Source organism: Myotis yumanensis, unplaced genomic scaffold, assembly GCF_028538775.1.
Source record: "Myotis yumanensis isolate MYYU_CA2020_CCGP unplaced genomic scaffold, mMyoYum1.0.hap1 SCAF_8, whole genome shotgun sequence".
Taxonomy (NCBI): Eukaryota; Metazoa; Chordata; class Mammalia; order Chiroptera; family Vespertilionidae; genus Myotis; species Myotis yumanensis.
The window spans coordinates 9,710,274-9,732,694 of NW_027223759.1; the positions used below are offsets into that span (position 1 = coordinate 9,710,274).

Genomic DNA, 22,421 nt, shown 5'->3' on the forward strand with positions numbered 1-22,421 from the left:
AATTTATAAAACTTGCTTTCCTAAAACAAGTTTCATAAGGTAAAAAACAGTTTCTGAAATTAAATACTATTTATTTTATTTAGGAAAGCTCATTTTATCTGAATTGTACAACGACCATATGAAAACTATAAAAGGTTCTCATACTCAGTGACTCGACTTTGTTCATATACCTACCAATTGCTATATGTAAGGTAAAAGCAAACATTTTTTTCTACAAGCCAAACAGGTAACTACATAACCATACAATGCAATCATTTTTTTCAAGTAAGATTAATTAAAAAACTTCAGGACTTTAAACGTTACACATATTATAATAGGGCAAATACTGCTGCTTCAGATAGCAGCTGTTACTCCAGAGCTGAAATAGACAAACGTTGTTAAAACTCCAACACGAAGCAGGAGCCCTTAGGACCCAGTCTCAGAGGAAACCCATGTTGCTGGTACCCACTGAGGCTCCTCCTGAGCCTTCTGAACTGCAGACACCAACTGGGCACATGCATCTTGCAAGATGTCATTCACAATCACATGATCAAAAAACTGGCCAAACTGAGTCTCCATTTTTTGGGCTAAATCCTCCATCTCTTGTAGGTCTTCATCCTTCAGGAGAAGTGAAAGAATGCGGATAGTACAAACTCAACGAGAGAAGTAGAGATGATAGCAGTTTGTTACGCTGTTACATTCAGATGCGAACTATTTTTTTTAAAATTAGGTCAAATAAGTGTCCTCTATTTTAAACCAAAAGACATATGATTCTTTCGTTAGTCTTACTAATGTTTCCCTGGTCAAGGTTTTCCAAAATTGAATGATGGTTTGTAGACAGACCAATCCTCTCAAGATCTCATTTGGACTTAAATTATCCTATTATCTAAACATTTGGAGCGCTCAAACCATATACAACATAAAACCAAAAAATGTTTACCAGTTAAATATAAATAAAACTTAAACATAAATTTTAAATAAACATTAATAAGAATGGTGTTATTTGGTCACTTTTAGCATGAGGATGGTAAGATGGTTCTATTGAACAGGCATACCTAAATTGCACTTTGCTTCATGATGACTTAATTCATCTATAATATTGTCTATTTCTACTATTGTGAAATGTTCATTCAGTGAAGGTTATTTGGCCTTCACTTGACACTAATGCTTTAAGTTCATTTCTATTTTCTAATTTGTCCACAACAATTAAAATAGTACAACTTGTTGTCAATACAATTATAAACACAAATATAAATGCAGACACTGAAATCTTGTGGCAGTACTCCTTTACAAGGTGACCATACACATGATCCAGAAATAATTTTGTTAATTTGTTTACACTGTCATAAAAAATGAGAGAGAACACAGTTTTAAATGCCCATTAGACTCAGAGAATATATCCATGGAATCCACTGTCTGAAATGTAAACTGGAGAATCAGACATTCATACAGAAGTCATTGAAGTAAAAGAAGACACAAATAATGAGAGATAAAGGATAATATAAAGATCCCTATGCTCACTTAGGCAACATACACACTATAATTAGAATGATACAGGCATTAGTATGGTCCCTATGTAAAGGGTGGCATGCAAATTCATGGCACATTTCATATGTTTAATTTCAGTTTTGCAAGACAAAAAAGTTCTGGAGATCTTTTTCACAACGTAAATAACACTACTGAATTATACCCTTAAAATGGTTCAGATGGTAAGTTTTGTGTTTTATGTTACGTGGTTTTTTGGTGTTTTTTTTTACCACATACACAAAAATAAGTGGAAGTAATATCTTGATCTAGAGTGACGATGGCCATCTGGGTGCACAGACATGTAAAAATTCATTGAGCTGTACACCTAAGACTTACACACCTTGCTGAATATATGCTACGACTTAAAATATTTAAAGTAGATTTAATTTAAAACACTGGGGTTGTGAGGGGAAATCAGCAATCCTAGGAAAAGTTCACAGATTAATCCCACCTGGTTTGGCCCCTCTATTATTACCATCTTCATTAACATAAGTTTTCACGTTTAGAAATATATATATAAAAATACCTCATTACAGATGAGATATATGCGATAAAGCATTTAAGAAATAAACCCCCACATGTTTTTATAAAATAAATAATTCATTTAAAATACAGATATCAGGCTTGTGCACATTAATTTCTATGCGGCTTTGCAAACTGGTTTGAAGGGTTAAGCTAGAGATACTCACCCTCCAAAAAAATAAATAAATAATAAGAAAAAATAAGCGTAGCATTATAACAGTTATTAAACTTTAATATTTATAAGTGATGTCCAGGAAAGATAAATCATAAGGCATTATTCATCAGAAACAAGAGTTATATCCCTTAACATAAGAAGGCTGTGGAAACAGTACAGTGATTTTTTACCTTGAATTTCATGTCCACAAAGTAGTCTGTAATGATCTTGGCATTTTTTCGAGATTGCTTCATAAAACTCAGGTTAGATGGCTTTATAAATATGACATAGGGCTTCAGTTCATGGGTTCGAGCCACTTGAATACCCTACACAGAAATTAAGTGCACATTTAAAAACAGAATTCCTGCCCTAGCCAGTGTGGCCCAGTTGGTTGGAGCGTCATCTCATATTCCAGAAGGTGGCGGGTTCCATTCCTCATCAGGGTGGGGTCAATCTCTGGTCAGAGCAACCAATCAATTCTCTCTCTCTCTCTCTCTCTCTCTCTCTCATCAATAAAAAACATAGCTTTTGGTGAGAATTAAAAACACACACATACAAATCCTAATTTCCTAGAGTCAACATGAATGTTCTCAAAATTTCTCAGACCAGAAATTAGCAACTATTTGTAGCCAGAGTATATTCTCATGTGCCCCCAAGTTCTCAACTCTAAAAAACATTTTAATAATCAAAAGAGCCCTAGCCGGTTTGGCTCAGTGGATAGAGCATTGGCCTGCGGACTGGTTCAATTCCGGCCAAGGACACATGCCCATGTTTCGGGCTCAATCACCCCCCAGTAGGGGGCGTGCAGGAGGCAGTCAATCAATGATTCTCTCTCATCATGTTTCTATCTCTCAACCCCTTTCCCTTCCTCTCTGAAATCAATATAAAAATATATTTAAAAAAGCAATAATCAAGAGATAGGATTCTAGAATAAAAATTTACTTTAAATCCCGACTCTTTCCCTCACTAGCCATGACATCTTATTGAAATTCAAGAATAGGATTCTATACATGATCTCACGAGACAAAGACAAAGACAGACACTCTCAAGGAGGATCAGCTCTGTTTCATCCTCACTTCCCTTTCCTCTTGCCATTGATATTATTGATATCACAATGACCACCAGCTTTGACCCTCGTAAGAACAAATCTATCGTTTCCTGATTCTCTTTAGCACACAGGTATACTTTTAAATGACTATAGAAAAGGGAAAGAAAATACAAGTATCATAAAAATTGGGCCTACACATTGTATGTTCTTTATCTTATCTTAACTTGCTCACTCCTGCTCCATTCCACATATAGTCTTGAGAAGGTAGCTATAGATATTATAACATAGAAACCTCTCCTCCTTGAGTAAAGCAACATCTTATTCCTTCTATGAAGTAACTTGATGCCTTTGTGATCAAGGTCAAAGCAAGATTCTAAGTTTTCTTTATGGCCACCTCTTAAGTTCTGGTTTTGTATCTGAGAAACTAAATTTATTTCCCAACTATACATAAGCTATTGGCAACTGGTTCTTTTAAAAAATATTTTTTATTGATTTTAGAAAGGAAGGGAGAGGGGGAGAGAGATAGGAACATCAATGATAAGAGAGAATCATTGATCAGCTGCCTCCTGCACACCCCCTACTGGGGATCGAGCTCACCACCCAGGCATATGCCCTTGGCTGGAATTGAACCTGGGAACCTGCAGGCAGATGCTCTATCCACTGAGCCAAACCAGCTAGGGTGACAATTGATTCTTTATGTAAGATTCTGGCCCTTGGATATGGAAAGTAGTCTTATCCTTAAAAGGCCAGCAGTAACAAAAAACCTATAGCACGTGCCCAAAAGAATGGCATGCATTCATTACTTTGGGAAGATGGGAAACATTCCACCACAGACCCACCTGAGGCTCTAAGTCCATGACACAGATCTTCCCTTCATCGAGGACGGCTTGCACAGCATCCACGCTGGTGCCATAGAAGTGGCCTTTGTACTCCCCATACTCGAGCATCCTGCAAGGGCGGGACGAAGAATACAAGAACTCTTTCTACAGGTAAGATATTAGTAGTAGCTACATGAAGATAAACCCCAACAGAATGGAATAAAATACTGAACTTTGCTTTGCTAGCACAAAAACAATTATCAGTGGACATTTGACAGGAGAAAAAAATATTAGGAGATCTAAGACTTAATGAATTCTCCAAATTCTCTAAAATTTGCACTTCTATTCTGCTCCCTCTCAGAGCCCAGTGACTGGCTGACGAGTATATCAATTTACATTCTTTGGTTAATTCTTCAGAAACAAAAATCAATTTCCTCAGAAGCTTTGAGCAGTGCATAAACTAGAGACTCTAGTTTGAATGTAAAACAAGCAGAGGTGAGACTCAGATTCTAAACCTGGAGCTTACCTGTGACTACACATGAGGCTTTCAAATGTTTCCTTCGACACATAGTGATACTCACGCCCATCTACTTCATAACTCTTTTTGGAACGAGTAGTATCTGTCAAAAAGAAATTTTAAAGATTTTAGAGTCTTCAAAATGTTTTGATTCATTGCAAAATAAGTGAATGAATACATAAGTAGGTGGACAAATAAAATACTAAAACCGAAAAGAAGTCTGACTTGGTGATAAGAAAGTAGTTCTCATATCAAAATTATTCAATCTGTAAACCTTTATTTAAGGCTCATGGTGTGGACAAGAATATATTAGGTATTAAGCCAGAATAGAGATACCCTAAGGGAACACCTGATCTAACTTCTAAATAAGCAACAGTGAATTATGTATGAGCCCTAATATGCCTCCCAGGTAGCAATCCCAGCAATATGTTATGTTCACATGGTGCACTTCACAGATCTCCTTTCACCCCTCCCACTCCTAGCCAGGTGAAATGCTATTACCATAGCTAAGTGAAGATTTCAGAGAGGAACTGACTTGCTCACATACACAGACTAATGAAAAGCTACGTTGAGAACAAGAACCTAGGTGTTCTGACTCCTCCTAGACTGTTTTCTACGGCACCGGATTGTGTCAGATTTGAAATGGAGAAAGCCAAGGACCGTCCGTAGTCTGTGGGAAATGGTGACTCGTTTTAGGGATCTCCAGAAGGGAGAGGGCGGTGGGGTCTGAATTCAGTCTGATTGGTTGATATGAGCACTTTGATTACAGAGTCTTCAACTTAAATAGCATCTGGTCGGGGACATAGGAGTCCACTGAATACCTGAAAGTGATCCATTGTCTGCTCATCCATTTATTCAACGAACGTGTACTCAAATCCATCCCATTCCAGCCAGCCATTTGTGATTTTGTCCACACCCTGAAGTATCTGGGGTCCCCTTTTGGCCTCTTCCTACTGAGACTTCCTCTTTGGCAAAACTAACACAAGCCCAGGGGTCGCTCTCCCACATCATCCACCCGCATCTGGTCCTTGGGAAACATCACAACATTTTTTGCTGTGACAGACTCTAAAAGGGCAGCTACTTCCAAAACTATAGCCGTTGGTCGCTTCCTCCAAGCTCTGTCCTGTAGATATTTTTGGGTTCAGTTTGACACCTAAATTGCAGGAAACCCATATTAAGCTCTTTAAGTGGCTTCCCTAAGGTCCTCTGTCTTGCCTTGGGGTGATGGGGAAGCACCCGCAAACTCTTCCCACAACGTACGGTGCAATCACACTTATAGCTACATAACATTATATGTGCATATATTATACATTTTAATAAAAAAGAAAATAAGAGTCAAGCACAGTGCCAGGAAGATAGCAAGTACTGAACAAATGGTAGTTACTATTGCTTTATATCAGTGGTCCTGAAAGGTCATTTATATGATTGTTAACAAATGGAAAAAAGACAGTCACCTTTTAAAAGCCTAGTTAGTAAATCATTTCCCTCTTTAAAATAATTTAAAATAAATGCAGTTAGAAATTTTAAGAACTGCCCTTGTGTCGTATATTTTTACAACAAAGAGGGTATGGACATAACTGAGTGAGTTCGGCGCATCTGCAGACGCAAAGAAATGTTTACCGAAACATGAACCACCATGGAAGAGAGACGAAACATACGTGGCACAGCAGTCCGAAAACAGCCAGGATTAAGCTCAATGAGTTGTCTTCTCAGTTCATTCACTCCAACACCAGAGGGCCCTACACACAAACAGACACAGACAGAACTTGTCAGACGTGGGCGGGTACAGTGAGGTGGTGAAACCACCATGTCAGTCCTTCCCCTGAAGAAACCCGAGAGCGACTGTGCTTAGGGAAATGGCAGAGCTTCCCGCCTCATGCACTGGAGCAGCCCAGAAGGATCCACACTTCTTCAATGCGCAGAAATGAGGTGGGGAGTTGCCGGAAACTGTCACCCCAGCCAACCTCGTCTAACGTGGACCCTAAGCGAATTCTCTACCTCATTTCAGAGCATCTGCCACCCAGAAGCCAGGCCCCACAGTGAGCGGTCCTGCGACTGACAGAAGTCAGGGGCACTTTTCCCCACAGGCGGTTGAGTCAACACCCCCCTTCACCCCACCCACCCCCACCCACCCGTGCCACTGGAGGCAGGGCTGACCTCCTGGGCATGGAGCCCATGTGGTTCACAGGGCCCATGCTTCAGGGATTGCACTTGGTTAAATACTCTTCTTTTGCTCCGGTAAATCCCTAGTAACTTTTGAACAAGAGGCCTTGCAGTCCCGTTTTGCACTGTGCCTTGCACACCCTGCAGGTCCTGGCTATAAGCCACGTTGTTAGCCCTACAGGGACCTGCCCTGATCATAGAGAAGGTGGCAGTGAGATGAGGTGACTGCCGATGCCGGGACCGCCTGGTGGGATCTGGGTCACAAAAGGTCAATACGCACTTATGTGCCTTGTTTAGCACCAATGATACGGCCCAGGAGTTTTTGACACTTCTCTAAAGGAGATGGTTACAAATTTCTTTTAAAAATGGATCTTAAGGATTTTTTTCCCCTTATACAGACTAATGATCCAGTCTGGGAGCACAGTCATTTATGCTTAGAGAACAAATTCTAATCAGGCAAAAAAATAAATCCTATATAATAAAAGGGTAATATGCAAACTGACCCTAACAGCAGAACGACTGGGAATGACTGGTCACTATGACACACACTGACCACCAGGGGGCAGATGCTTAATGCAGGAGCTGCCCCCTGGTGGTCAGTGCGCTCCCACAGGGGGAGCTCTGCTCAGCCACAAGCCAGGCTGATGGCTGCCAGTACAGTGGTGGTAGTAGAAGCCTCTCCCGCCTCCTCAGGAGCACTAGGATGTCCGACTGCAGCTTAGGTCTGCTCCCCGCTGGCAAGTGGACATCCCCCGAGGGCTCCTGGGCTGCCAGAGTAATGTCAGGCTGCCAAAGTGATATCTGACTGCCAGCTTAGGCCCGATTCCCCCAGGGAGCGGGCCTAATCCAGCAGGTGGTCATCCCCCAAGGGGCCCCAGACTGCAAGAGGGCACAGGCCAGGCTGAGGGACCTGCCCCCCCGAGTGCACAAATTTTTGTGCATCAGGCCTCTAGTATATAAATAAATAAATCTCAGTTATGACCTCATCACCATACAACTTGTTATTCTACAAGTTCAAATACACTACGGCATGTGACATTCAACTGTAGACAATAAAAGCATGATGCACTAAGGGTTTATTTATAAACACACACACATAAAACAGGCTTTATTTTTTAAGCTGTCCCTATGGCAGCCCCTAAGAGTTCTGCGTTCACCACTGAGTGGAGAAGGGAGGCCTCCCTGTGGAGCAGGAGAGGCACTGCCCACCTGGATGGGACGTACCCACGAGCACGATGAGGCGGTGCTTGTCCGAGGGGCGCCGCTGGTGCCTCACCACCTCCTCATAGGGGGCCCCGGCCGCACTGGGGCAGCTGCTGGGGCAGCACAGGGTGGGGAGGAGAGACCTCCTGCGACAGAGGCGCATGCTGCGGCGGAAACCGGCTGGAGGGGAAAAGCACAGAACGTGAGATCCAGGCAGGAGAGACTCCGTCCAGCGTCCAACCTGGTGGACACGCAGTGACTTCCATCTGAAGTGCTGACTAGCAGAGCCATGCCTGTCTGACGGTAGGAGAGAGGAAGCGATAGGAAGGAAAAACAAGATGCCCAGACGTTACCTTTAAGTGGCACCCAGCGCCCACTATGTGCCAGGCATTGTACAGGTGCTGGTCAGATAACGGCCAACTAAACCCAGGCCTTTTCCTCATGAATTTACATCTTATGGAGGAGGAGAGACAAAAATCAACAACAAGTGCTTAGGAGGAGGATCAGTGGATAGAGAGTTGACAAGGTGCTTCTTCAGGTAGGCGGTTCAGTTAAGTGTCCAAAACATTGACACTGAGTAGGTAATGGAGCCAGCTAAGGAGGCATCTGGGGGAAGAGCAGACCTGGCTGAGGGAACAGCAACTGCAAAGGTGCAGAGAAAGGAGCGGGCTTGAAGCGCTTGAGGAAGAGCATGGAGCGTGTGCAGCCGTGGGCAGTGAGCAGTAGGGACAGTGGGAGGAAGTGGGTTGGAGTGGAAGCTGGGGAGACCACACAGGGCCTCGGTCCCATGTTGGACTGTGGTCAAAGTGGGGTGGGAAGTCACTGGATGGTCAAGAGGTGGGTGTGACATGTTTTGGTTTATGTTGAAAGAATTCCTCCGGTTGCTGAAGGCGGGATATAAACTGTAGGCCGAGGAGGCATAGGGTCAGGGGGCAGTAGTTTGGGGGCTACTCCCAGATGAGGGGGGCTGGTGGCTCGGGCCAGGGTAGAAACAGTGGAGCAGGCTTATTACTCACATTCTCCGATGGGAACAATAAGACACAGACAGGATTGGTGGTTGCTCACAACTGTGTGTCCAGTGGCAGAGTTGGACATTTTAGTCGTGATTTGCAAACTCCTGGGATCCTGCTTAATCTGCCCAGGGAACCACAGGGCTTTCTGGCAGTGCCAAAGCTGCTCCCAGGCCCCCTCAGTAGATAGAGCTGGGGACTATGTATGTATATCACACACACACACACACACACACACACACACACACACATCTATATTTCCATCTATATATGTTGAAAAGCATGAGTTGACACCAATACCTTCAAGGCCAATTCAGCACTATAGGATTTATCTTAGCATGTCTCAGCCCACCCCCACGCCCCACAATCCTTCCACAATCCTTTCTCTAACAAAGAAAAACAGCTCTTAATATCCTCAATACATTTGCTTATTGTATCACTAAAGAGCACTTGTGGGACAGTCTGGCAGAATACAAGAGATTTATATTGGGGAAAGAATTAAGAAGTATCCACTGGAAACCAGATGAATAACAATGAATGGTCAACACATCAGAATACAGACACACACACACAACACACACACACACACACACGATAGAGGAAAACCAGAACAAGGAACAAGGTTGGAAATGTCCACCAGCCAAACAAGCTATCAGAAGGTTGTCAGGTATGAATATAACTTAGGGAGTGACAAAGACCCACCTCTGATTCATCCACACCTACCGATAAAGAACTTCTGACCGTAGCCAACAAACTCCTCCTTGCCTGGGACACAGAGAGCGGCAGGAGCGGAACACATGGGGAAGGAGGAGAAGTTTACTTAGAACAGAGGCATGCCATTCTCTCCAAATCTTCAGTGACCCTACTGCAGTCGATGGCAGCACTGCTGTCTTAGCCTTGAGTGACTGACTGAAGAATGTCCTAAGCACTTTCCATCCTATCCCATGTTCCAAACTACATGGAGACACTCTTCAGAATGTTAGCAGTGCACTTCATATAGTCTGTCTCGTATGGTTGGGAACAGGAACCAATTTTAGGCTTATGTAAAGTTATAAGAAAGATATTGAGTCATTGTAAAAACATATAAAAATTGAGTATATTCTTAAACATGCCCAAAGTAAACTGATTAAAAAACACAAACAGATATCTGGGTTTGGCTTTAATTTGTAGCTATTGATTTCTGCAGGTCCTGTAAGTAACCTCTTTGTTAGAGATGGGATTTTATCTTCTCCACTAGAGGCCTGGTGCACAAAATCTGTGCACGGGTAGGGTCCCTAGGCCTGGCCAGCGATCAGGGCCAATCAGGTTCCCCACCTCCCGGCCTCCCCGCCTTCTCCTTCCCTCACTCCCTCAGTACCCCGCCACTGCTGTTGGTCGCCCGCCATGTTCCACGCCGCCCCCTGGTGGTCAGCACACGTCATAACGAGCAATTGAACTCCTGGTCAAACTCCCAAGGGGACAATTTGCATATTAGCTTTATTAGGATTATTAAATGGCTCATTCTGCATAGTTAGTATTTGCTCTACAGCTGCCATTTACTTCTGACTGTCCAAGAACGGGAGAGGCAAAAAAGGAGGAACACTGTCCAGCAGCCCTGAAACTCCTGCCTCTGCTTCCCCTGGGGTCTCAGTGAAATTGTTATAAACTCCAGAGAGAAATGTTACAGAAATGTCATTTCCAGTTACTTTTTGCTAACATCTGTTTCTCGTCACTTATGCAACTCTGTTCTGATCATTAAGAAAAATACATAAATAGCATTTGTTCATAGAATGAACTGACACATACAAGCTTTTTCTCTTAACCTTTGTTTTCTTAAAAAAAAAAACCCACACATTTTAAAATATAAGGAAAACACAACAATATCGATTCCATCTCTGGTAAGTAAGCATATTTTTCTAACCGAAATATGCCAGTAAGTTTAAAGAGAAATGTTTACTTAGGGATCTATTCATCAAGCTGAATTTCTTTCATTGTTTACTTCTAAATATTTTCTATGAAATTGAATATTTCAGCCTTAAAATATCATGTATCTTAAAATGTATTCTGTCAGGTATTCACTTTGAGGCACTGAAAGATCTTAAACATAGCTTCATTGGCTTACCCAGGAAATAAAAACAGTTACCTTCTGAAAGTTCCTCTGGACATTTGAGGAAGCATAAAAATAAATAAATAAATAAATAAACAAACACGAAAAAGTTAAGCCTTTGAGATCAAGCAGACATCAAATAAAGACAAATGACAAAGTGAGGCAGTCACGTCCCCCTTAGAGAAGCCGGGAGTCCTGGGAGTCCTGGCAGGACGAACAACACCCTCCCCCTCACCCCCCAGAGCCATTGGCATGACCCTGCTGCTGGGAGCACAGTAGCTTTTTCTGCAAGTTGCTTATCTGGACTCTCCCTGAAGGTTTTTTAATCCATGAAAACTCCTCTCTGCTTGGCATGGAATGAGGCTTGAGAGACAGAAATTATAGAAAGGCAACTGATTTGAGCCTCCACTCTCCCCCTCCCCCAGAGGCCGCTGGGCTGCAGCCTGGGAAGCCCGGAAGTGGAGGAAGTGGGCAGGGGCCTGGGGCAGGCACTGCCACAGGGGAGCCTGAGCGTCCTCCTTCCTTACCCTTCCCTGGTCCACGCACCCTCCCATCTCCAGCTGGCCCCTTGAGGACAGGCGAAACGGAGCACAGACATTTCCTTGAATACGGTAAGAGGAAGAGAACTTGCCTTAAGTGAATGAGGGGGAACATGCCAAAGCAGTTATAGATGATGAAAGGGAGAAAGTGAGGAAGCACACACTTGAAAGAGGGTGAGTAATGCTAACAGGCCCCAGAAGGTGGCCAGTTTTTTAAAGATATTCTGAGGGGTTTATGCTGCTCTCATGATGTCAACATTATTTTGAGGGACAGACACTCGATACCGTGTATCATCAGTAATAACAAATCACACATTAAAGAAAATAACGGATTCGGCACCCATAGCTCACTATCCAGGTTATCTGCTATCAGTATGCTATACGTATACAGTGTGTGGAATTGAGGTTCAGCCATTGCAAGATCGTGTCTTTTTTCTGTTCAAACGTCTCTCTCCATGGTGACTGGCTTCTAAGCCACCAGCTGTTCGTGTCCGTCTGGTGAGAACTTACCTCACTATTGTGTCCCAAAGAACTGCTCGCGTATTTGTACTGAGTTTTGTTCAGAAGGAAAGTCAAAGCATTGTGCCGGACGGTGCCATGGACTGCACAACCTCTAGCCTTCCCGATTCCTACCAATTAAAGGCCAGGGGCGCCCCTAACCAAGGTGACGACCAACAATGCCCTCACAGTTCCAAAATGGCCCTAATGGCCAAGGTGAAATTTACGTCTCACAACTACACTGTTGATGAACTTAAACAATGCTTGTGTCATATCCCTAAACAGGTGTTCAACTTACACCAAAATCTGAAATACTATATACATTTAAAAATCAGAACCACACACTCATGTTTTACTTACCTGATTCAAATGTTTCTTCGTCTATGGTTTTTCCATGGAGGCAAAACACCAAAAGCATCATTATATTACCAGTCATACTCAATCTGCAGTTTAACAGCGCAATTTCCTGTCCCTGTGCTTCTGCACACACACCAACTGCAAAATGTGTTCCTAAATCCAGGCCGAGTCAGCGGTGTCTCTATGGCACATATAAGCCTTAAATGAGAGACCGTGTTAAGCAGTTGGGCCATGATGTCAAGCAAGGGTACAGCAGGAGCTTAAAATAAATGACACAGAAGAGAATAATTAAAACGAGGCTCAGCAGGGAGGGACAGGCGGAATGTCGTGGGGAGCTCGTATAGGTGGTTGGGTATTGCACAGCTTTGCTGCTCGAGGGCCTGCAGATGCAGGAGGGGTGCACCCTGCGGAAGACTGGGGGTTCCTCAGCCAGGGAAGTGTGGCAAGGAAAATAAGTATATGAAAGGCTTGACTGGGTGACTGGGAAAGACTTGATAAAACCCAACTTTCTCATCAGTTAAAGTGTTCTTGTTAGTGTTGTAAAGAGAAACTGAGGATTAAGAAACTAGATTTTTCACCGAAACCGGTTTGGCTCAGTGGATAGAGCGTCGGCCTACGGACTGAAAGGTCCCAGGTTCGATTCCAGTCAAGGGCATGTACCTGGGTTGCGGGCACATCCCCAGTGGGAGATGTGCAGGAGGCGGCTGATCGATGTTTCTCTCTCATCGATGTTTCTAACTCTCTATCTCTCTCCCTTCCTCTCTGTAAAAAAAAAAATCAATAAAATATATTAAAAAAAAAACAAAAACAACTAGATTTTATATGGAGAGCAACTTGAAATATAGAGCAACATCACCAATGCATACATCCTTGGATCAGGCAGTGCTGCATCTAACATATTCATTGCAGCATAGTTTATAATAAAAATAAGCTGTTTAAAAAATATGAGGTGGCTTTTTATGTACTAAGATGGAATCATCTCCAAGATATATAATGCTAAGTAAAAAAAGCCAGGAACAGAACAGTTTGTGTAGGGTATTATCAGAGGGCATGTTTATTTGTGTGTGTGTTTTTAAGGTAAGGATGAGTGTGAGTAGAGGAGGAAAAAATGTACATCCCTGCTTTCATATGCACAGAACACGCCTGGAGGGATTATGGAAGAACCTGGGGGCATTTATTGCCTCAAGAAATAAAACTTGAATAGGGCAGTGGGGAAAGAAAGGAACTTTGACTGAATATAATTCTGTAGCTTTTGAATTTGAAATATGTTAATGTATTGCCTAATAAAAATTTAAATTAAAATTAGAGAAAGGAAATGAATTTACTGCAAATTTTTTTTAAAAAGAATAATTACCTGAAAAAATAAATATTAAATCAGCATTATTGTGTAGTTATTCTAGAAAGTATATGTGAATCTTTGAAATACCCACTATTTAAAGATTTCATATTGTTCTTCAGTTTCTAAAAACTAGACTAGCTTATTGTTAAAAACAAGACAACAGCCTCAACCGGTTTTGCTCAGTGGATAGAGCATCGGCCTGCAGACTGAAGGGTCCCAGGTTTGATTCCGGTCAAGGGCATGTACCTTGGTTGCAGGCACATCCCCAGTGGGGAGTGTGCAGGAGGCAGCTGATCGATGTTTCTCTCTCATCGATGTTTCTAACTCTCTATCCCTCTCCCTTCCTCTCTATAAAAAAAATCAATAAAATATATATTTTTTAAAAATTGATACCTCAATATTTTATAGTATTTCACATGGTGATTTCCATATGTTCCACCTGAATGTTACTGAATGTAACACCTGAGTGTTGCTGGGATCATTTCCAAGGTACAGATTTCTAGAAGGTTGGTTAGACCTGGAGACATCCCCATAGCTGGGCTGCCCTTCCAAGTGTCAAAACCACAGAAGAAGGAGAGGGTGGGGGGTTCATTTTACACATTTTTAACAGAGGAAAGGCGTGAGGCCCCTTTGGCTGACTCAGCTTAAGGGACTCTGGATCTGAGGTGCTCCATATTTCTTCTGCTGGTAAAACTATCAAGAGGAAATGTTACCTGCTTCCACACACTTCTCGTCAATCTTCATGTCGTCTTCTATACAAGAGCATAGAAAGAGAAGAGTAGACCTTAAGATGTGTTAGCATCACAAACAAAACCCCCTATGGGTAGGCTTATGTCAGTAAAGCACAGACCACCTTATAAAAATGCTACTGTATTAAATGAAAATGTATGATATGGGCGGCTACATAACATAAAATGGTTACAAATTTTAAAGCATTGACTTTGAATGCTGGACAAAGGGGTTTGCCTTTAAGCTTCAGTTTCTTTCTATAAATGGGGATAGTAATAATACCGACCATATAGGATAGGAATAGGTAAGATACTGAAAAGTTCAGGCACATGGCAAACACTCAATAAATGTTAACTATTTTTACCTTTAGCTTGGTTATGTCTAAGAGAATAAGAGAATATAATTTTTAAAACCATTCAATCCTGAAAACCCTTTACAACAGCGATTTTCAACCAGTGAGCCACAAGAATTTTTAAGTCATTCAACACCTGACTATTTACCCAGGGGCACTGACCTCTCTTCCTTTAGTTTGTCAAATAAGAAAATGACAGCAGCCAACACAACAATAGCCGTCAGTGTGAATGCCCTGAACCGACCTGTGTGTTTAGGTCATAGGACAGAGTTGCAACTCATTGGTCGGGTAGCATAATAAGGTTGCATATGATCAGTTGATTCGTGGTACCAGAAATCCTTATATACAAGTACAGGCACCTGATTTTTTAAAAACTCACTTTGTAAATCAATCGAAATTATAAAATTTGTCATATTGGCAAAAAATACATTTTTTGGTGTGCCGCAGAATTTTAGTAATTAGTTTATGTGCCATGAAATGAAAAATTGCTGCTTTATAGCATGACCCCAACCCAACTTTGAAGACTACTGACCACTTCCATCCCTCACAGATCTTATACTCCTGTTAGAGTTGGCATCACTGGTTCTTCCTCTGGGCCTTTGCTTACGCTGTTGCTTCTGCCTGTAATGGTCAAGGTCCCTCTGAAACACTGACCAAAATGAATGTCCCTGCGTGAACAGAAGGGCATTTTCTTCCTGCTGCATGGAACTCTGCTGCTGCACATCTCATCTACCTTGTCATGTAACCATTGTCTGTTTGCCGTAGTCACCCTCCTAGACCGTGCCTGGAGAGCGGAAATGTCTTACTAATGTTTGCATACTTTACAGGCCTTTGTACAATGTCCTGCACATAGTAGGTACATGGGTTATTTATTAAACTGAGTTGAATTTTCCTTTTAATATAAAAATCTGTTTTATTTCAGCACTGTGCATCTTGTGCCTAGCACAGTGGCCAGGGCTTCCCTGGAGATCAGTAAATAGTGCTTTAATAAACGTGTTAAGTATGTCCTAAAAGTACATATTATCTATAATAATAAAAGCATAATATGCAAATTGACCAAACGGCTCTACAGTGGAAAGACCATCCGGATGACCTTCTGGATGACCTTCCAGACGAAGCAGGGGCTGCAATGGCCTATCCTTGCACAAATTTCATGCACTGGGCCTCTAGTATTTTATATAATAAACTATGATATTATAAAGTAGTACTTATCACCTCCTGAAAAGGCACACCATCAATCAATGTTTTTAAATAAAATATTCAATACGAAACATTTGATGAAATAATACTATTTTATATAGAAGGGGCACAGATAAACAAGTAGTATAGCTGAGATTTCCAACAGTGTCATTCAATGCCTTATATTCATTTAGAGATTATTTTCTAGAGTAGTAATTTATAGTAATAATGAATTCACTAGTTCCTAGGACATAACTAGGTTTTTTTGTTGTTGTTTTTTTAAAGGCAAACAAAAGCTATAGTAACAGCATAAGTAGCCCTGATTTTTAAACTTGTCACTCTGGGATCTAATAGAGCTACTGATTTTGCTCTCTCAAAATCAACAAGTCCACACTACTGGCTTGGGTGCTGCTATTTTGAAGACAGTATATATAAAGCAGTTTCACAACTTTTTTTTTCTGAGTTCTTATGGTGGGCTGCATTTGACTGTGGGACTGCACACTGTAAATGTTAGTTCTCTTTTCTTTTATTCCTCTCAGTGTTAAGACAACCACACTGTGTGCGTTCTTTTGACTGACATCTTTTTATAAACTGGGGCATTAGTGACGAGCACACCACTAGGTACATAGTAAGAGCTTAATAAATAGTAGAACTGAGTGGAACTGATGGGGAGAACTACAGGAAATTTCTAGGAGACTTTGGAGATGAGGGTTTTTCCCAAATACTATTTTTTACCTTCTTCCATAGAAATCGCTGGATACAGACAAATGATTGAAGGAGAGAGAGAGAGAAAGAGAGAGAGAGAGAGAGAGAGAGAGAGAGAACACATTAGTCTATATTCAGCTTCTCATATTAACTTACTTACAATAGGAAAGTAAAGTGCCAAAATTATAGTAATTAATATTCTGGGCTTAGTCTCCAGAAATTTAGTAAAGATTTAGTAACAAAATGATAAGTGAATAGCCTATAGAAACTAATATATTTATGAGCCTTATTAAAATTAGGGATCTACTTGTTTCTGGAAAATCCTACTTTTCATCCCAATAAGCTATAAAAAAAATTGCATTCTACTCACTTCTGAATTAATGTGCTTAGTTTAGCATATTTTAGGAACTTGTATCTTGACAGGAAGGGAGGGAGGGAGGGAGGGAGGGAGGGAGGGAGGAAAAGAAAGTGGGAAAGAAAGAGGGATGACAACTATAAGTGCATCTCCAGTAAATAACATTTTGATAACCATCTGCAAACTAGCACAGGCCTGGAATTTTTCAATAAGTCTTCATTAATAAAAACGCCCAAATCTCTCAACTCAGTAAACTGCTCCTGGGATTTCTTTTTCCTAAGGTAACATTTAAGCAGAGCAGGCAGATACGAAATAATATCTATTGTAGAATCATCTACAACAGTTAAAAAGAAATGATCTAACAGTTTAGAAAGTGATTGCACTCCATCAGAAACATCCCTGTAAGAGGTGACCCTTTGGGTCAGTGGCTCCAACCCTGGCATTCCTGGACTTAGGGATTGGTGAGGATTTAATAGGGTCTGCAAGCGATTTTCAGGATGGGCTTTTCAAAAACTCTGATAAAAATTGCACTTAGGATATATGAGCAAATTACATGTCACCCAGAGGCCATACTAGTTATCAGATACTGATTAGAAGCTTTGTTAGCATTCCCATGTGTATTTGAGAAATGAAATAGGAAAGTGAATTAGAGAAGTGTCAATCTGGCTTGATACACAAACTTTGTTAAAACACGAAGGAGCCTGGCCTGTGTGGCTCAGTGGTTGAGCATCGACCTATGAACCAGTGAGGGTTGCAGGCTCGATTCCCAGTGGGAGGCGTGCAGGAGGCAGCCAACCAATGATTCTCATCGTTGATGTTTCTATCTTTCTCTCCCTCTCCCTTCCTTTCTGAAATCAATAAAAATATATTTAAAAAGTAAAAATAAAGATCCTGTCTTGGGCAGGAAGCCAGCCCTGAGAGAGGAAGCCAGTTTGCCCGGATGTACATGCTGGGTTTGAGGTCTCAGCACACTCACACATGGGTGATTTGAGGCGGGTGTGGGGCTGGTATGGCTGAGACCGCCAGAACTCTTGTTGCTTCCTACGAAAAAAGAAACGCACTATCAGAAGAAAAGTCAACCCAGGTCAACCCAGGAGGTACAGATCCAGGTCAGAATGTTCCTAGAATTTTGCTGCCTCCACCCACGTGAAAAAGATTTCTTCCCCCAACACATTGTCAAATACATTCTCTAAATACACAGCCTTTCTGATGTTTCTCCTGCCTCATGGGATAGGGTTAGAGCCACACTGACTTAGAGGGAAAATCTGCCTGTGACCACTAGTTCACAGGCCACAGGCCTCCGGACAGGAGCCCTGCCCTCCGGCTCCCTCCCCTCCTCAGCTGGTCTCACGAGAATGTTCTAGCAGGTTGTTTCCCTCCAGCTGTGGATGCCTGCCCTCCACAGTCCCTTTACACACGGCCTCAGTTCCTGCTACTGTTCCTCATCCGATAAATCTGGCATTTCGTGTGCTCCCTGCAGGACCCCACCACAGCCTCCTCGCCACATCTACCCTCATGAGACCATGAAGAATGATCTCTTTGGGCCTTTGTCCCTGTTCGTGTCCTCAGCCCCCAGAGCTCAGGCCACCTTATCCCCTACACTCTAATCCCTGTAGACTGCCCACCATGGCCCTCCCTGAGCTCAGGCCACCCTTATCCCCTACACTCTAATCCCTGTGGACTGCCCACCACGCCCCTCTCTGAGCCTTCTCACACACACACCCTGGGACTCTCGGACCCCAGCCCTGTCTGTGAGCCAGCTCTTCACATCCTCGCTCTAGGAAAGCCCAGGCCTCCCTGAGGCCAGCTGTGCCTGCACCTTTCCAGGGGGGGGCCCGATATGTAGCTTTTGCTAGTTCCTCTGGTGTCGGCGCTGCCACATGGCTGGCTGCCAGCTGCCACCCTGACTTTGCTGACCGTGGCTGAGAGAGGGGCACACAGTGGCTGTCAGCTGGCCCAGCGCACCACTGCTCATGCCTGGAGCTGGGTCCGTGTCCTTGCTTCGCCCGGCTTCTCCAGACTGTTCTCCCTCCTCCCTAGAATCCCCCGCTCCGACTATTATCGCCCCACACTCTCCTTCTGGTGACCTCAGCTTACTCCTGCTCACCTCATGCTCTCAGCACAGCTCTGCCCTAATTCCTGAAGACTCTATCAGGCACATAAATACCTCTTCTAACACCCTGGCTGCTCGATTCCTGGATGTCCTTTCTCCCAATGACCTTCCCCGCGTTCTACCTGGGCCACTGCCTCCCACTGTCATACCCTGAACTTCTCAGACCAATAGCCACAATCTCTCCATGATTTCAATTCCCAGCATCCCTTTCTCTCACCGGCATCCCCTACCTTCCCAACCCCAATAATCCGTTGACCCCACAGGACCTATAATCCACTGATCTTTCTAGAACCATTCCACCGACCCATACCTTACCTCCCTCCTTAGCCTAAATGTCATGTTCCTTCATTTTAGTTCCTCCCTGGGCTGTTAAATCCAACTCTCTGTCTAATCCTGGCCTGCCCCCAAGGAAACTGACCAAATGTATGCCCTTTAACCTTAAGTGGGCCCTTAATGTCGATCATACGGTATTTACCTAATCCATTCGCTCTCCAGCTCTCACAGAAACGCTTCAAGTTGTCTCCTCACTCCTTCCCAGCACCTCCTTACCCACCCTTTACTCTCAGCTCATGACACGGTTGCTTTCTTCACTGAGAAAGTCAGAGCAGTTGGAAGAGAACTTCCACAAGCTCGACCATATCCCCACCCTCACGCCTGCGGCGTTCTCCGATTCCCTGCTGTCACTGTCGCTGAGGATGAACTGTGGATGACCCCACCTATGGCCGACCCCTCTTCTACCTGCTCAAGGCAGTTCTCTTCTCTTTCTCCTAAGTCATAAAACATTTCCTTCTCACTGGACTATTTCCACTAGCGTTATTTATCCCACCTACACAAAATTCTCTACTTTCCCCTCTAGCAATTTCTCCATTTTTCTGCTCAGCTTTATACCAAAATGTCTCAAAATGTTCCCCTGCTCAGTCACCAATTTCTTCACATCTCACTCTGCTAGCTTTTTGCCCCCCCCCCCTCCACGGAAATCACTTTTATCAGGACCCCCAAGGACATCCACGTTGCTAAGTTCAATGGTCAGTTCTCAGTCCCCTCAACAGCAATCGACCTAGTTGATCAGAACACCATACTGTCTTGATTTTCATCCTGCCTCATTGGTCATTTATCCTCAATATCCTTTGCTAGTTTCTTTTCTACTTCCTGGTTTCTTAACATGGGCTGAGCCTTCAACCTTGTAAAAAAAATTTTTTCTGTCTTTACTCACTCCCTTGAACCTCAATAGCACAGAAGCGAGGGTGATGGGTTGAGATTCAGTATCTGAGGTTTCAACTCAGCCTCGAAAGCTTAAGAGAGGAGTTGGAACTACCATTGACAGTTTAGTTTCCTACATGCTTTCCCTCTTTTCTAACTGTATTACTATCCGAGTTCTTTGGTATTTAGTACGCTTAGGGCATATGGATAAGTTGGCACTGGGATTATAAGCCAGTGTGTGTTTGTCCGTCTGCTGGTCTCTTTCTTCTCATCGGAACTGCAGTAACGAAGCCGGCGAAAACACTTTATCTCCCGAGGGCTCAGTGCTGAGTCCAGGAGTGCGCACTCTCCTCACCTCTTCAGAAGGTGGCTGGAGGGGATTAGGCCAGCACAGGTGCCCAGGGCAGAGACCTTCCGGGCCTGCCACCAGAGCGCATCGCTCTGGTCCACCAGCTGGAGGATGTCCCCCTTCTGGAAAGGCAGCCCGGCTTCCGCACACGGGATGGTGGGGTCCTCCTGGGGCCAGTACTCAGTCATGGCTCGAACGTACACCTGACAGGGGGTGCATAATGGCACTATCAGAAGAACCCGTGCACACATGGGCCCCCCAGACACAACTTTCTTCCATTCTTCCACCTACCGTTCCATCTTTCCTCTCCACCACAAAAGAGGAGAACTTGCCTCTTGAACTGAGTCTAAGAGCTATGGGAAAAGTGACTTTAGGAAAAGAATCTCTTAGTTCTGAGAGGCTTTGCTCAAATGTTCACCACTTTTTTTTTTTTAATCCTCACCTGAGGATATTTTTCCATTAATTTTTAGAGAGAGGGAAAGACAGAGAGAAATATCAATGTGAGAGAAACACATCGATTGGTTGCCTCCTGCACGAGCCCCAACCAGGGCCCGGGCCTGGGAGGAGCCTGCAACCAAGGTACATGCCCTTGACCAGAATCGAACCTGGGACCCTTTGGTCCACGGGCTGATGCTCTATCCACTGAGCCAAACCAGCTAGAGCATGTTCGCCATTCTTTATATGACTTCTTAACTGCTTGGTACCTAATCTCCTTTTATTGTATTCATTTATTCATTTGCCTCTCATGTCATCAGTATTGAAAAATATACACAGTATTGAACAAGTGCTCAACAGCATAGAGAACAGTAGCATGAAGGCGCAGTAAATTCTCACCATCTTCTGGCTGTTCACAGGCGGGTCAGAAACTGGAACCACCTTGAACATGATTGTGCCGCGAGACATGGCCTGGAAAACGTCAGAGGGGGAAGAATGACAACTCGCCGAGTTCAGTGCGTTCCTGGGATTCAGCACAGGGAGCTGCAGCTCAAATGCTCAAGTGCGGTGGTGCTTTCCTCTGCCGGGACTTTTACAAGGGCTCACCGCTAAACAGGACCACCCAGAAATGGGAATTAGGAAGTAGTTTAGCTCTGCTCTGCCCTGCTCCAGAGTCCGCTAAAACCTGCACCAAGGCCTGTCCTCCCCCAGGGACCCTCCTCCTAACTGCCACCAGGACCACCCCACCCAGCAAGGTCTCCCTCTCACAGGCGCTGGGGAGGAGCTGAGCTCTCCATCTGACACCCCCTCTTCAAACCTCAGTCAGTAATTATTTCCTGGTCCTGCACCAGCAGCCCTGTGTGAGGGGAAATGAGGGGCTCCCAAGTCTCCCGTGGGGGGGGAGAGGGGGGGTTGATAAGCTAATGGTGGCAATGGGGGGCCCTCAAACATTTGGAGGAGACAGAAAACCTGTCCGCCCAACAGGGAAGGTGACAATCACTCTTTCACCCACACTGTGACAGGCATTGGAGGTGGAGAGATTAACAAAACCTTGCTCTCACTCTTAGGAATGTCACAGCCCCATTGTCCTGCAACTCTACTCCTGGCCCCGGACTGAGGTGGAGGCAGTGGGTCTGTGATGGACAGCACTCCAAGCTCCCTGTGTACCACGCACACTCTCACAGCCGTGGCTGCAAAATATGTAGGCGCTTGATATACTCCTTATAATACCACTCCCCCTCTCA

General features: G+C 43.6%; 1 protein-coding gene across 1 annotated transcript in view; it reads right to left on the minus strand.

The window, feature by feature from the left end:
* Positions 1–356: 356 nt before the first annotated feature.
* MPP4 (MAGUK p55 scaffold protein 4) overlaps positions 357–22,421 on the minus strand; it is a 29,016-nt gene continuing 6,951 nt past the window's right edge. Inside the window, exons 8-21 of the mRNA XM_070423276.1 lie at positions 21,577–21,648; positions 20,749–20,945; positions 18,057–18,121; positions 16,756–16,773; positions 14,474–14,512; positions 12,425–12,445; positions 11,064–11,078; positions 9,665–9,706; positions 7,953–8,111; positions 6,224–6,304; positions 4,575–4,668; positions 4,070–4,178; positions 2,374–2,508; positions 357–597 (exon numbers count right to left, since the gene is read on the minus strand). Of these exons, the coding sequence (XP_070279377.1) occupies positions 406–597; positions 2,374–2,508; positions 4,070–4,178; positions 4,575–4,668; positions 6,224–6,304; positions 7,953–8,111; positions 9,665–9,706; positions 11,064–11,078; positions 12,425–12,445; positions 14,474–14,512; positions 16,756–16,773; positions 18,057–18,121; positions 20,749–20,945; positions 21,577–21,648 (1,239 nt within the window). The 3' untranslated portion in view covers positions 357–405. The remainder of the gene's footprint in view (positions 598–2,373; positions 2,509–4,069; positions 4,179–4,574; positions 4,669–6,223; positions 6,305–7,952; positions 8,112–9,664; positions 9,707–11,063; positions 11,079–12,424; positions 12,446–14,473; positions 14,513–16,755; positions 16,774–18,056; positions 18,122–20,748; positions 20,946–21,576; positions 21,649–22,421) is intronic.